Below are 16,798 nucleotides of genomic sequence, written 5' to 3'. Positions count from 1 at the left end.
ACTGGTTTAAATGTAACTTAGATATTGGGTTTCACTATGTAAAGCGCTTTGAGTCACTAGAGAAAAGCGCTATATAGAATATAAGAAAGAAAAAGATTTGGGTCTTTGTAAAGGTTTTTAAATCATGCAAGTGAAAAAAAAGACCTGTGATTAACCATGACTAATCCAAATTTAGGTGTGATTAATCTGATTAAAGAAATTAATAATTTGACAGCACAAACCTTTTTTTTGATTATATTTTTATCCGGATTATTTTCTTTCTTGAATTATTTTATTTTTTGAATTATTTAAAAAAAACGTTTTATTCATTCATTATGTATTTTTGATTATGTTTTTTATATTAATTATTTTATTTCTTGAATTATTTGTTTGAACTTTTTAATTAATTTATCTTTTAAATATGTTTTTCTTTTTCTTTTGAATTTAATATATATATATATATGAAAAGATATATAAGATTTAAAATATGTTTTTCTTTTTTCCTGATATATAATGTTACATTTTTGGGTTTATTGATTTATTTATCTTTGTTTGTAATATTTTCTGACTTATGTTTTTAGATTTTTTTTCTTTCTTAAATTATTTTACAATTTTTTATTTTTTTTCCCCTTACTTAAATTCCAGGGTTAGGATTTACGGTTAGAGAGGGTTTAATTTAGTGCAAAAACAGAACTGAATGTCCACAAAACAAAACATAACATGACCAAAACATAACAAAAACACAACATAATCCACAGGCGTGACAGTATTTATTTGTAATTGTGTCTTTATACTTATTTTGACCTTTTTTCTTGCAAAATTCCAATACATTTTTCACAACAAGCTATTTTTTAAAATATATTTGCATAGTATGTATATATTATTAATGTTGTAAATACAAATCTTTATATATCTACAAAGGGGCGGTCCTAAAGAGGTAGGCATTTTTCGGAGGTCTCAAGATGGTAACAAATAAAAGCGAGTGTGTGTGTGTGTGTGTGTGTGTGTGTGTGTGTGACCTGGCATCCGAGAGCTGCTCTGAGGAATCCGAGCACCGTGGGTGAAGTGGGTGCTGCTCCAGTTATGATCATCCTCAGCCTCCCACCCAGGCTGGCCTGCATGAATATAACAATAATAATAACAACAACGGCCATGATAACCATCTTTTATGACATCATCGGCGTTTATCTGCGGGCCACCATCTCTTCTTGGGGGTGAGGATGAAAGGCTTACCTGGATCTTGCTGAAGAAGACCTTGTCCCAGACGCTGTCGCTGCGAATGATGCCGCTGCTGACCTCGGCGCCTTTTCTCTTGGCGGCGAAGTTGAGGAGCCAACGCTTGAGCGGGCTGTTGGCCTGGCTGAAGATCTGCACACACATAGGCGGCGAGAACAACGTCGACGGTGTTCTGCAAGCCGGTCCGAGGGCGCGGCCGCCGAACGCACCTTGTCGTACATGCGGTTGAGCAGGCGAGGGACCACGGGGAAGATGGTGGGCCGCAGGGCCTTCATGTCGTCGGGGAGGAGGCGGATGTCGCCCTGGTAGAAGCCTATTCGCCCGCCGTGACAGTAGACCACCGACTGCAACCAACACAGCGCTCGGTCAGCACAAAAGTGTTTCGTGAATAAGCAGGGGCGGCCAAATTCTGAGAAGTGAAAGCATGCGGGTGACATTTTAAATAAATGATAAATGGGTTGTACTTGTATAGCGCTTTTCTACCTTCAAGGTACTCAAAGCCCTTTGACACTACTTCCACATTTACACACACATTCACACACTGATGGAGGGAGCTGCCATGCAAGGCGCCAACCAGCACCCATCAGGAGCAAGGGTGAAGTGTCTTGCTCAGGACACAACGGACGTGACGAGGTTGGTACTAGGTGGGGATTGAACCAGGGACCCTCGGGTTGCGCACGGCCACTCTTCCACTGCGCCACGCCGTTTGTCATTTTCCAAACCAGGGATGTCAAACTGGTTTTCATTGAGGGCCACAGTTATGGCTGCCATCAGAGGGCTGCTTGTAATAGCCAATAATGCATGAATTTGCCTCTAGATCAGGAGTCCCCAAAGTTTTTGACTCTGGGGCCGCACTGGGTTAAAAAAATTTGGCCAGGAGCCAGGCTTTATATATATCTATATATGTAGATATATATATATATATATATACATACATATACATATATATATATATATATATATATATATATCCATCCATTTTCTACCGCTTATTCCCTTGTGGGGTCGCGGGGGACGCTGGCGCCTATCTCAGCTACAATCGGGCGGAAGGCGGGGTACACCCTGGACAAGTTGTTACCTCATCGCAGGGCCAACACAGATAGACAGACAACATTCACACTCACATTCAAACACTAGGGCCAATTTAGTGTTGCCAATCAACCTATCCCCAGGTGCATGTTTTTGGAGGTGGGAGGAAGCCGGAGTACCCGGAGGGAACCCACGCATTCACGGGGAGAACATGCAAACTCCACACAGAAAGATCCCCAGCCTGGATTTGAACTCAGGACTGCAGGACCTTCGTATTGTGGGTCAGACGCACTAACCCCTCTGCCACCGTGAAGCCTAACCCTAACCCATATATATATATATATATATATATATATATATATATATATATATATATATATATATATATATATATATATATATATATATATATATATATATATATATATATATACAGTGGGGCAAAAAAGTATTTAGTCAGCCAGCGATTGTGCAAGTTCTCCCACTTAAAAAGATGACAGAGGTTTGTAATTTTCATCATAGGTACACTTCAACTGTGAGAGACAGAATGTGAAAAAAAAATCCAGGAATTCACAATTTAGGAATTTTAAAGAATTGATTTGTAAATTATGGTGGGAAATAAGTATTTGGTCAACCATTCAAAGCTCTCACTGATGGAAGGAGGTTTTGGCTCAAAATCTCACGATACATGGCCCCATTCATTCTTTCCTTAACACGGATCAATCGTCCTGTCCCCTTAGCAGAAAAACAGCCCCAAAGCATGGTGTTTCCACCCCCATGCTTCACAGTAGGTATGGTGTTCTTGGGATGCAAGTCAGTATTCTTCTTCCTCCAAACACGACGAGTTGAGTTTATACCAAAATGGATACATGGATGATACAGCAGAGGATTGGGAGAATGTCATGTGGTCAGATGAAACCAAAAAGTTCTATTTTGGTTTCATCTGACCACATAACATTCTCCCAATCCTCCAAAAAGTTCTATTTTGGTTTCATCTGACCACATGACATTCTCCCAATCCTCTGCTGTATCATCCATGTATCCATTTTGGTATAAACTCAACTCGTCGTGTTTGGAGGAAGAAGAATACTGAGTTGCATCCCAAGAACACCATACCTACTGTGAAGCATGGGGGTGGAAACATCATGCTTCTATATATGGATGTACAAACCCCATTTCCTAATGAGTTGGGAAATTGTGTTGGATGTAAATATAAACGGAATACAATGATTTGCAAATCCTTTTCGACACATTTTCAGTTGAATGCACTACAAAGACAAGATATTTGATGTTGAAACTCATAAACTTTATTTTTTTTTTGGCAAATAATAATTAACTTAGAATTTCATGGCTGCAACAAGTGCCAAAGTAGTTAGGAAAGGGCATGTTCACCACTGTGTTACATCACATTTTTTTCTAACAACACTCAATAAACGTTTGGGAACTGAGGAAACTAATTGTTGAAGCTTTGAAAGTGGAATTCTTTCCCATTTTGGTTTTATGTAGAGCTTCAGTCGTTCAACAGTCCGGGGTCTCTGCTGTCGTATTTTACGCTTCATAATAGGCCACACATTTTCGATGGGAGACAGGTCTGGACTGCAGGCGAGCCAGGAAAGTACCCACACTCTTTTTTTACGAAGCCATGCTGTCGTAACACGTGTTGAATGTTACAGCATTGTCTTGCTGAAATAAGCAGGGGCGTCCATGAAAAAGACGGCGCTTAGATGGCAGCATATGTTGTTCCAAAACCTGTATGTACCTTTCAGCATTAATGGTGCCTTCACAGATGTGTAAGTTACCCATGCCTTGGGCACTAATGCACCCCCATACCATCACAGATGCTGGCTTTTCAACTTTGCGTCGATAACAGTCTGGGTTGTTCGCTTCCCCTTTGGTCCGGATGACACAATGTCGAATATTTCCAAAAACAATTTGAAATGTGGACTCGTCAGACCACAGAACACTTTTCCACTTTGCATCAGTCCATCTTAGATGATCTCGGGCCAAGAGAAGCCGGCGGCGTTTCTGGATGTTGTTGATAAATGGCTTTCGCTTTGCATAGTAGAGCTTTAACTTACACTTACAGATGTAGCGACCAACTGTTTTTAGTGACAGTGGTTTTCTGAAGTGTTCCTGAGCCCGTGTGGTGATATCCTTTAGAGATTGATGTCGGTTTTTGATACAGTGCCGCCTGAAGGACCAAAGGTCACGGTCATTCAATGTTGGTTTCCGGCCATGCCTTTTACGTGGAGTGATTTCTCCATATCCTCTGAACCTTTTGATGATATTATGGAGCGTAGATGTTGAAATCCCTAAATTTCTTGCAATTGCACTTTGAGAGACGTTGTTCTTAAACTGTTTGACTATTTGCTCACGCAGTTGTGGACAAAGGGGTGTACCTCGCCCCATCCTCTCTTGTGAAATACATTTTTTGGGATGTTCTTTTTATACCCAATCATGGCACCCACCTGTTCCCAACTAGCCAGCACACTTGTGGGATGTTCCAAATAAGTGTTTGATGAGCATTCCTCAACTTTGTCAGTATTTATTGCCACCTTTCCCAACTTCTTTGTCACGTGTTGCTGGCATCAAAATCTAAAGTTAATGATTCTTTGCAAAATATGTTGTCTTTGTAGCATATTTAACTGAATATGGGTTGAAAAGTATTCTGTTTGTATTTACATCAAACACAATTTCCCAACTCATATGGAAACGGGGTTTGTGACTTAGATATTGGGTTTCACTTTACTGATGCACGCCACCGTCAAACCTCCTTTTCCAGAGACGACGAACAAAAATCTGCTGTTTTAATTTGAGTTCCCATAAGGAGTGTTATGCAACACACATTTCCACACAGACACGGGACAACCCCGACCATATATGGACTTCCACCACACGCAGCTGTGGCAGGTCGTTAAGTGGTGGGGGGGGGGAAGAAAAAAAAAGAAGTTCACCGCCACCAGAATTTTTTTTTTCCTTCCCCGAGGCCGTCTGAGGACATGGCCCCGGCGGAGGCTCCGCCCCTTTTTATTGTGAGATCTGGGCTGTGTGCCTGCAGGCGTGGAAAACACCTACTATCCCCATATTGTGTCCAAACGCCTGCGGGCAAACAAACCAGGCTGGTTGGACGTGCCAAAACCTGCTTGGCTCCGGCTGCACATGACTGGCAGGTTGCATATAATAATAAAAAATGTTGTAAACGATACTAAAAAAAACGACATAACATCTTCCCATGCACTTACTTGGATCAGCCTCTCGAACATGTGGGCCAGCGGCAGGAAGGAGATGAGGCAGTCGTCCTGGTTGGGGAAAATCACCTTCTGCAAGAGCAGGAAAGGTGCGGAGTCAGAAGGGTTGGAAGTGAAATTATAAAAAAAAAAAAAAAAGTGCTGTGTGGGTCACTCACATCGGTGACTTTCAGGAAGCCTGAAAAGTCCGCCACCACATTCCCGTGAGTGAGCATGACTCCTTTTGGGTTCCCTGTTGACACGTGAAGAACCACACAGGAAGATCCACACATTAGGTCAGTGGTTCTTAACCAGGGTTTGATCAAACCCCTAGGGCAGTGGTTCTTAACCAGGGTTCGATCGAACCCATAGGTCAGTGGTTCTTAACCGGGGTTCGTTCGAACCCCTAGGGCAGTGGTTCTTAACCAGGGTTCGATCGAACCCCTACGGCAGTGGTTCTTAACCAGGGTTCGATCGAACCCATAGGTCAGTGGTTCTTAACCAGGGTTCAATCGAACCCCTACGGCAGTGGTTCTTAACCGGGGTTCGTTCGAACCCCTAGGGCGGTGGTTCTTAACCAGGGTTCGATCGAACCCCTACGGCAGTGGTTCTTAACCAGGGTTCGATCGAACCCATAGGTCAGTGGTTCTTAACCAGGGTTCGATCGAACCCCTACGGCAGTGGTTCTTAACCGGGGTTCGTTCGAACCCCTAGGGCAGTGGTTCTTAACCAGGGTTCGATCGAACCCCTACGGCAGTGGTTCTTAACCAGGGTTCGATCGAACCCATAGGTCAGTGGTTCTTAACCAGGGTTTGATCAAACCCCTAGGGCAGTGGTTCTTAACCAGGGTTCGATCGAACCCCTAGGGCAGTGGTTCTTAACCAGGGTTCGATCGAACCCATAGGTCAGTGGTTCTTAACCAGGGTTCGATCGAACCCCTAGGTCAGTGGTTCTTAACCAGGGTTTGATCAAACCCCTAGGGCAGTGGTTCTTAACCAGGGTTCGATCGAACCCCTACGGCAGTGGTTCTTAACCAGGGTTCGATCGAACCCCTACGGCAGTGGTTCTTAACCAGGGTTTGATCAAACCCCTAGGGCAGTGGCTCTTAACCTGGGTTCGATCGAACTCCTAGGGCAGTGGTTCTTAACCAGGGTTCGATCGAACCCCTAGGGCAGTGGTTCTTAACCAGGGTTCGATCGAACCCCTAGGGCAGTGGTTCTTAACCAGGGTTCGATCGAACCCCTAGGGCAGTGGTTTTTAACCAGGGTTCGATCGAACCCATAGGTCAGTGGTTCTTAACCAGGGTTCGATCGAACCCCTAGGGCAGTGGTTTTTAACCAGGGTTCGATCGAACCCCTACGGCAGTGGTTCTTAACCAGGGTTCAATCGAACCCATAGGTCAGTGGTTCTTAACCAGGGTTTGATCGAAACCCTAGGGCAGTGGCTCTTAACCTGGGTTCGATCGAACCCCTAGGGCAGTGGTTCTTAACCAGGGTTCGATCGAACCCCTAGGGCAGTGGTTCTTAACCAGGGTTCGATCGAACCCCTAGGGCAGTGGTTCTTAACCAGGGTTCGATCGAACCCCTAGGTCAATGGTTCTTAACCAGGGTTCGATCGAACCCCTCGGTCAGTGGTTCTAAACCAGGGTTCGATCGAACCCCTAGGGCAGTGGTTTTTAACCAGGGTTCGATCGAACCCCTAGGTCAGTGGTTCTTAACCAGGGTTCGATCGAACCCCTAGGGCAATGGTTCTTAATTAGGGTTCGATCGAACCCATAGGTCAGTGGTTCTTAACCTGGGTTCGTTCGAACCCCTAGGGCAGTGGTTTTTAACCAGGGTTCGATCGAACCCCTACGGCAGTGGTTCTTAACCAGGGTTCGATCGAACCCATAGGTCAGTGGTTCTTAACCAGGGTTTGATCGAACCCCTAGGGCAGTGGTTTTTAACCAGGGTTCGATCGAACCCCTACGGCAGTGGTTCTTAACCAGGGTTCGATCGAACCCATAGGTCAGTGGTTCTTAACCAGGGTTTGATCGAACCCCTACGGCAGTGGTTCTTAACCAGGGTTCGATCGAACCCTAGGGGTTCTGTGAGTCAGCCTCAGGGGTTCGGCGGAGCCAGTCAAGACCCACCCGACTCATCCATACTTGTCAACCTTGAGACCTCCGAATTCGGGAGATGGAGGGAGTGGGGGTTGAGGTGGAGGGGAGGGGGGCAAGCGTGGTTGAGGTGGGCGGGGTTTGGTGGTAGCGGGGGTGTATATTGCAGATTCCAGAAGAGTTAGTGCTGCAAAGGATTCTGTGTATTTGTTATGTTGTGTGACGGTGTGGATGTTCTCACAAAATGTGTTTGTCATTCTTGTTTGGTGTGGGTTCACAGTGTGGCGCATATTTGTAACAGTGTTAAAGGCTTATTGAAACCCACGACTACCGACCACGCAGTCTGATAGTTTATATATCAATGATGAAATATTAACATTGCAACACATGCCAATACGGCCTTTTTAGTTTACTAAATTGCAATTTAAATATCCTGTTGAAAAGTCGCGGTTATGATGACGCGTGCGCGTGACGTCACGGATTGTAGCGGACATTTTGATCCAGCACCGATCACAGCTATAAGTGGTCTGCTTTAATCGCATAATTACACAGTATTCTGGACATCTGTGTTGCTGAATCTTTTGCAATTTGTTCAATTAATAATGGAGAAGTCAAAGAAGAAAGATGTAGGTGGGAAGCAGTAAATTGCGGCCGCCTTTAGCGACACAAACACAGCCGGTGTTTCCTTGTTTACATTCAGCTCTTACCGTAGACATGAGCGGAGAGTTTGCCTTGTTCCTCCTGCAGCTGTGGACTCTCTTGCCTCCTCCCACCGGCCGCCACCGACCGTGGGAGGAGTTGTTTATTAACATGCAAATTAGTAACATATTGGCTCTTAACTAGTCATTATTAAGTACTTGTTAATGCCTTATTCGGCATGGCCCTATTATAACCCTAACCCTTTAACCCTGACCCTAACCAAATAACTCTAAATTGAGTCTTTATTACTTAGAATATGTTCCCCTAGTGTCAAAATAACTCTAAATGAAGTCTTTGTTACTTAGAATATGTTCCCCATACTAAAGTGTTACCAAAAATATGCTACTTTGTCTTGAATTTGAACAAAACACCATTTTATTTTTCACTAAAGAAGGGTTCGGTGAGTGGGTATATGAAACTGGTGGGGTTCGGTACCGCCAACAAGGTTAAGAACCACTGCATTAGGTACACTAAGAGTGATGACCCCGATAAAATAATACGGTAATTTCAAAATATTTAGCTTTTATTGTTTGATTTAGTCTTTGAATGTGTGTGTGTGTATGTATGTATGTAAATATATATATATATATATATATATATATATATATATATATATATATATATATATATATATACACTAAATTTTTAGTGCAGTTAATTAAAAAACAATGACAGAAGAAAATAACAATAAACAATAATTAAAAAAACACACACATTAATATAGTATTTTTAAAGTGTTTAAAGATTAAATAAATAACAATAAAAAGTATATGATTTCATTTATTAATTTACTTGGTGATTATTTAATTTTATTTGTGTCATTATTCGAATCAGGGAGTTTCCAACTGTGGTATGCGTACCACTAGTGGTACACCAAAATAATCCCTTTTTTTATGTGATTAGTGTTTTATTTTCCCCATATTCAAACCCAGTGTCACAGTGCAAACTGTGTGTGTTGTTTTAGCGAGAAGAAAATATCAAATATACTTGCTACATAAAACCTCGGCCTTGTATTTAATGAATACTTAGGCATACTAAGCTGCCGTGTTGTACTGTTGATCATTATGGTGGTACTCGGAGAGCTACGTTTTTTTATTCTTATTTTGTAATAATATACAATTATATACAATATATATATATATATAAACATATATATATAATACATGTATATTATATATATATATATATATATATATACATATATGAATACATATACAGATATATACATATACACACATACATATATATATATATATATATATATACATACATATACACATATATATATTCACACATTCATATATACATATATTGATATATATACATATATATATACATATATATATACATATACACATAAATATATATATACATATACACATATATACACACATTCATATATACATATATACACATATATATATACACACATTGATATATACATATATACACATATATGTACATATGTACACATCTATATATATACACATATATAGACACACATATATGTACACACACACACATATATATGTATATATATATAAATCATCAATCAATCTGTGGTCCCCTCCAAGGTTTCTCATCGTATCCCTTGGGTTGAGTTTTTTCTTTCCCTGGTGTGGGATCTGAGCCAAGGATGTCGTTGTGGCTTGTGCAGCCCTTTGAGACACTCGTGATTTAGGGCTATACAAATAAACTTTGAGTAAATGATTGAATTTACTTAAAATCCCCTGAAGAGCAGGGAAACCTGCGAAACAGGCTTGTAGGGATTAAATATCCTCTGTGTTTTTTCCGGACAAATATATCAATATGTATGTATAATGTATACATAGTAATTATTTAAAATATATATATACGTGTTTTTTTTAAATTAATTATTTATTGTATGGATTACATAAACTTCATCTTACATTATAGTGTGTTTTAAAAAAAATAATAATTAGTATCTATTATAGACCTCCTGTAATCAAATAAATATTGCATCATAGTTTCAAACATTGAGATGAGTTATTATATCAAAACAGCATGGAAAGTCCTAACAATTTTTTTGTTTTATTCATTCAACGTGTAAAACAAAATAATGAAAAGAAACAATTAGTCATTTTGACTGCTAATTGAGGGAACGTTCCTCTGTTGGCCAGCAGGGGGCAGCCTGGTCACTAATGTAAAATGACACCAGAGTGTCCGGAACTGAACTCTCAGCACCTTGTTGCCTTCAAAGGACAACAATGTGGTGTCACCTGACAAACTGTGACTTTGTTTTTTTAGACACTTCATCCATCCATCCATCCATTTCCTACCGCTTATTCCCTTTCGGGGTCGCGGGGGGCGCTGGCGCCTATCTCAGCTACAATCGGGCGGAAGGCGGGGTACACCCTGGACAAGTCCCCACCTCATCGCACTTCACTTGTGCATAAAAACACACTCATGCTTGTTTTCTTGGCACTTTCTGTAAACGCACCAACACTTCCTCTGCTGTATCTGATAGGAGTTTGTTTGTGTTTAACAACTGATGCCAGCATTCCATCTTTTACATGTCACAACTGATAACCTCTAATAAATCAATAAACATAAGTAAAATTCAATTCAATAACGCATTACAATGTAAGTTAAGTGTAAATAATAAAGTGCAGTCGCTAAAGCTTAAGTAATGTGGAGGTGTACGCTTAAGTATTCATGTACAGTAAGTATAAAAACGTATAACTGTAGGTGTATGCATAAGCATACCTGTACAGTAAGTATATTTACATATAGGTGTAGGCATAAGTATACGTGTACAGTAAGTATAATCACATATAAGTGCAGGTGCATGCATAAGTATACATGTACAGTAAGTATAATTACATATAATTGTAGGTGTAGGCATAAGTATACATGTACAGTAAGTATAATTACATATAAGTGCAGGTGTATGCATAAGTATACATGTACAGTAAGTATAATTACATATAAGTGCAGGTGTATGCATAAGTATACATGTACAGTAAGAATAATTACATATAAGTCTAGGTGTATGCATAAGTATACATGTACAGTAAGAATAATTACATATAAGTGCAGGTGTATGCATAAGTATACATGTACAGTAAGACTAATTACATATAAGTCTAGGTGTAGGCATAAGTATACATGTACAGTAAGTATAATTACATATAATTGTAGGTGTAGGCATAAGTATACATGTACAGTAAGAATAATTACATATAATTGTAGGTGTAGGCATAAGTATACATGTACAGTAAGAATAATTACATATAAGTCTAGGTGTATGCATAAGTATACATGTACAGTAAGTATAATTACATATAATTGTAGGTGTAGGCATAAGTATACATGTACAGTAAGTATAATTACATATAAGTGCAGGTGTATGCATAAGTATACATGTACAGTAAGTATAATTACATATAAGTGCAGGTGTATGCATAAGTATACATGTACAGTAAGAATAATTAAACATAAGTGCAGGTGTATGCATAAGTATACATGTACAGTAAGAATAATCACATATAAGTGCAGGTGTATGCATAAGTATACATGTACAGTAAGAATAATTACATATAAGTGCAGGTGTATGCATAAGTATACATGTACAGTAAGAATAATTACACATAAGTGCAGGTGTATGCATAAGTATACATGTACAGTAAGAATAATTACATATAAGTGCAGGTGTATGCATAAGTATACATGTACAGTAAGAATAATTACATATAAGTGCAGGTGTATGCATAAGTATACATGTACAGTAAGAATAATTACACATAAGTGCAGGTGTAGGCATAAGTATACATGTACAGTAAGAATAATTACATATAAGTGCAGGTGTATGCATAAGTATACGTGTACAGCATGCATAATTAATTATAAGTGTAAGCATAAGTATACATGTACAGTAAGTATAATTACATAAAAGTGTAGGTGATACATTCATGTGTACCGGTAAGTGTATTCATTAACATAAGTACAAAAATAAGTAAAAGTGCAAACATAAGAATGTGTAGTTGCAATTATAAATACATATGTGTAAATATAAGTGTCAATGACTATAACTGTAGGTATAATTCTAAGTGTAAATATAAGTGATAAGTATACAAAGATAAGTATCTATGTAAACATAAGTATGAGTTAAGTATACGTGTAAATATAAGTATGAATGTAAGTCTAAGAATGTGTAAGTGCAACTCCGGAATTAAGTGTAAATATGAGTAAAAGTGTAAGTAAAAATGTAAGTATAAGTATGCGTATAAGATAACTATGCGTGTGAATATAAGTATAACTATAAGATAATACTATTGTAAATATAAGTGTGACTATAAGAGAAATATGAGTGTAAATATGAGTGAAACTATAAGATAAATATAAGTGTAACTATAGGTTAACTACGAGTGTAAATATAAGTATAACTATAGAATAAATATAAGTGTAAATATAAGTGTAACTATAAGATAAATATGAGTGTAAATATAAGTGTAACTATAAGATAAATATGAGTGTAAATATAAGTGTAACTATAAGATAAATATAAGTGTAATATAAGTGAAACTATAAGATAAATATAGGTGTAAATATAAGTGTAACTATAAGATAAATATAACTGTAAATATTAGTGTAACTATAGGATAAATAAAAGTGTAGCAATAAGATAAATATAAGTGTAAATATAGGTGTAACTATAAGATAAACATAAGTGTAAATATAAGCTATAAGATAAATATAGGTGTAAATATAAGTGTAACTATAAGATAAATATAAGTGTAACTATAAGATAAACATAAGTTTAAATATAAGTGAAACTATAAGATAAATATAAGTGTAGCAATTAGATAAATATATGTGTAAATATAGGTGTTACTATAAGATAAACATAAGTGTAAATATAAGTGTAACTATAAGATAAACATAAGTGTAAATATAAGTGTAACTATAAGATAAATATAAGTGTAAATATAAGTGTAACTATAAGATAAATATAAGTGTAAATATAAGTAAATCTATAAGATAAATATAAGTGTAGCAATAAGATAAATATAAGTGTAAATATAAGTAAAACTATAAGATAAATATAAGTGCAAATATAAGTGAAACTATAAGATAAATATAAGTGTAAATATAAGTGTAAATATAAGTGAAACTATAAGATAAATATAAGTGTAGCAATTAGATAAATATAAGTGTAAATATAGGTGTAACTATAAGATAAACATAAGTGTAAATATAAGTGTAACTATAAGATAAATATAAGTGTAAATATAAGTGTAACTATAAGATAAATATAAGTGTAAATATAAGTGTAAATATAAGTACAACTATAAGATAAATATAAGTGTAGCAATTAGATAAATATAGGTGTCAATATAAGTGTAACTATAAGATAAATATAAGTGTAACTAAAAGATAAATATAAGTGTAAATATAAGTGTAACTATAAATAAATAATAAATGGGTTGTACTAGTATAGCGCTTTTCTACCTTCAAGGTACTCAAAGCGCTTTGACTCTACTTCCACATTTAAGATGAATATAACTGTAAATATTAGTGTAACTGTAGGATAAATAAAAGTGTAGCAATAAGATAAATATAAGTGTAAATATAAGTGTAACTATAAAATAAATATAAGTATAAATATAAGTGTAACTATAAGATAAATATAAGTGTAAATATAAGTGAAACTATAATATAAATATAAGTGACACCATAAGATAAATATAAGTGTAGCAATTAGATAAATATAGGTGTAAATATAAGTGTAACAATAAGTGTAATAAGTGTAAATATAAGTGTAACTATAAGATAAATATAAGTGGAAATATAAGTGTAACTATAAAATAAATATAAGTATAAATGTAAGTGTAACTATAGGATAAATAAAAGTGTAGCAATAAGATAAATATAAGTGTAAATATAGGTGTAACTACTTATAGTTACATAAGTGTAAATGTAAGTGTAACTATAAGATAAATATAGGTGTAAATATAAGTGTAACTATAAGATAAATATAAGTGTAAATATAAGTGTAACTATAAGATAAATATAAGTTTAAATATAAGTGAAACTATAATATAAATATAAGTGTAAATATAAGTGAAACCATAAAATAAATATAGTTGTAAATATAAGTGTAACTATAAGATAAATATACGTGTAAATATAAGTGTAACTATAAGATAAATATAAGTGTAACTATAAAATAAATATAAGTATAAATATAAGTGTAACTATAAGATAAATATAAGTGTAAATATAAGTGTAACTATAAAATAAATATAAGTGTAAATATAAGTGTAACTATAAGATAAATATAAGTGTAAATAAAGTGAAACTATAAGATAAATATAAGTGTAGCAATAAGATAAATATAAGTGTCAATATAAGTGTAACAATAAGATAAGAATATAAGAGTAAATATAAGTGTAACTATAAGATTAGAATATAAGAGTAAATATAAGTGTAACTATAAGATAAATATAAGTGTAAATATAAGTGAAACTATAATATAAATATAAGTGTAACTATAAGTGTAACTATAAGATAAATATAAGTGTAAATATAAGTGAAACTATAATATAAATATAAGTGTAAATATAAGTGTAACTATAAGTGTAACTATAAGATAAATATAAGTGTAAATATAAGTGAAACTATAATATAAATATAAGTGTAAATATAAGTGTAACTATAAGTGTAACTATAAGATAAATATAAGTGTAAATATAAGTGAAACTATAATATAAATATAAGTGTAAATATAAGTGAAACTATAAGATAAGTATAAGTGTAAATATAAGTGTAACTATAAGATAAATATAAGTGTAAATATAAGTGAAACTATAATATAAATATAAGTGTAACTATAAGTGTAACTATAAGATAAATATAAGTGTAAATATAAGTGAAACTATAATATAAATATAAGTGTAAATATAAGTGTAACTATAAGTGTAACTATAAGATAAATATAAGTGTAAATATAAGTGAAACTATAATATAAATATAAGTGTAAATATAAGTGTAACTATAAGTGTAACTATAAGATAAATATAAGTGTAAATATAAGTGAAACTATAATATAAATATAAGTGTAAATATAAGTGAAACTATAAGATAAGTATAAGTGTAAATATAAGTGTAACTATAAGATAAATATAAGTGTAAATATAAGTATGAGTGTGTACGTGCAAGTGCAATTGTAACAAGAAGTGTGAGTGTAGACATGAACACATGTAGTGTGGATGAAGTGAGTGGTTTAGAGAGATGTGAGTGTGGAATTCACTTGTTGAAGTTGTGTTACCTGTGGTTCCACTTGTAAAGCAAACTATGGACAGGTCCTCAGGTGATGGCGGCTATGAAAGACAAAAATAAAATCAACACAGGTCTTGTTGCATTACATGTGTAAGACAGCTGAGGATGACAACATACTGTAAAATAGGCCTTGTTGCATTAAATATGCAAAATGGCTAAGCAGGAAAAAAATCAATACAGGTCTTGCTGTATCAAATAAGCAAGATAGCTTAGTAGGACAGAATAAAACCAATAGAGGACTTGTTGCATTAAATATGCAAATAGCTGAGTAGGAAAAAATAAAACCAATACAAGTTTTATTGGATTTAATGTGCAAAATAGCTAAGTAGGACAAAACAAAATCAATACAAGTTTTATTGCATTAAACATGCAAAATAGCTAAGTAGGACAAAATAAAACCAATAGAGGTCTTGTTGCATTAAATATGCAAAATAGCTAAGTAGGACAAAATAAAATCAATAGAGGTCTTGTTGCATTAAATATGCAAACTACCTGAGTAGGAAAAAATAAAACCAATACAAGTTTTATTGGATTTAATGTGCAAAATAGCTAAGTAGGACAAAACAAAATCAATACAAGTTTTATTGCATTAAACATGCAAAATAGCTAAGTAGGACAAAATAAAATCAATAGAAGTCTAGTTGCATTAAATATGCAAAATAGCTAAGGAGGACAAAATAAAATCAATACATGTCTTATTATGCAAAATAACAGTAGGGCAAAATAAAATCAATACAGGTCTTCTTGCATTGAAAATACAAAATAGCTAAGTAGGACAAAATAAAATCAATAGAGGTCTTGTTGAATTAAAATGCAAAATAGCTAAGTGGGACAGAATAAAATCAATAGAAGTCTTGTTGCATTAAATATGCAAAATAGCTAAGTGAGACAAAATAAAATCAATTGAGGTCTTGTTCTATTGAATATGCAAAATAGCTGAGTAGGACAAAATAAAATTAATAGAGCTCTTATTGCATTAAATATGCAAAATAGCTAAGTAGGACAAAATAAAATCAATAGAGGTCTTATTGCATTAAACATGCAAAATAGCTAAGTAGGACAAAATAAAATCAATAGAGGTCTTATTGCATTAAATATGCAAAATAGCTAAGTAGGACAAAATAAAATCAATAGAGGTCTTATTGCATTAAACATGCAAAATAGCTAAGTAGGACAAAATAAAATCAATAGAGGTCTTGTTGAATTAAAATGCAAAATAGCTAAGTGG

The 16,798-nt window shown here is 35.3% G+C and overlaps 1 protein-coding gene across 1 annotated transcript in view; it reads right to left on the bottom strand.

Annotated features, from left to right (window-relative positions):
• acsl6 (acyl-CoA synthetase long chain family member 6) overlaps nt 1-16,798 on the bottom strand; it is a 100,685-nt gene that overhangs the window by 30,158 nt on the left and 53,729 nt on the right. The window contains exons 8-13 of the mRNA XM_061890561.1: nt 15,560-15,611; nt 5,651-5,724; nt 5,487-5,564; nt 1,425-1,559; nt 1,213-1,347; nt 999-1,094 (exon numbers count right to left, since the gene is read on the bottom strand). Coding sequence (XP_061746545.1) covers nt 999-1,094; nt 1,213-1,347; nt 1,425-1,559; nt 5,487-5,564; nt 5,651-5,724; nt 15,560-15,611 — 570 coding nt within the window. The remainder of the gene's footprint in view (nt 1-998; nt 1,095-1,212; nt 1,348-1,424; nt 1,560-5,486; nt 5,565-5,650; nt 5,725-15,559; nt 15,612-16,798) is intronic.

Source organism: Nerophis ophidion, linkage group LG28, assembly GCF_033978795.1.
Source record: "Nerophis ophidion isolate RoL-2023_Sa linkage group LG28, RoL_Noph_v1.0, whole genome shotgun sequence".
In the NCBI taxonomy this organism is placed as follows: Eukaryota; Metazoa; Chordata; class Actinopteri; order Syngnathiformes; family Syngnathidae; genus Nerophis; species Nerophis ophidion.
Note: the sequence above shows the minus strand (reverse complement) of the source record. Positions and strands in the feature narration are given on the sequence as shown.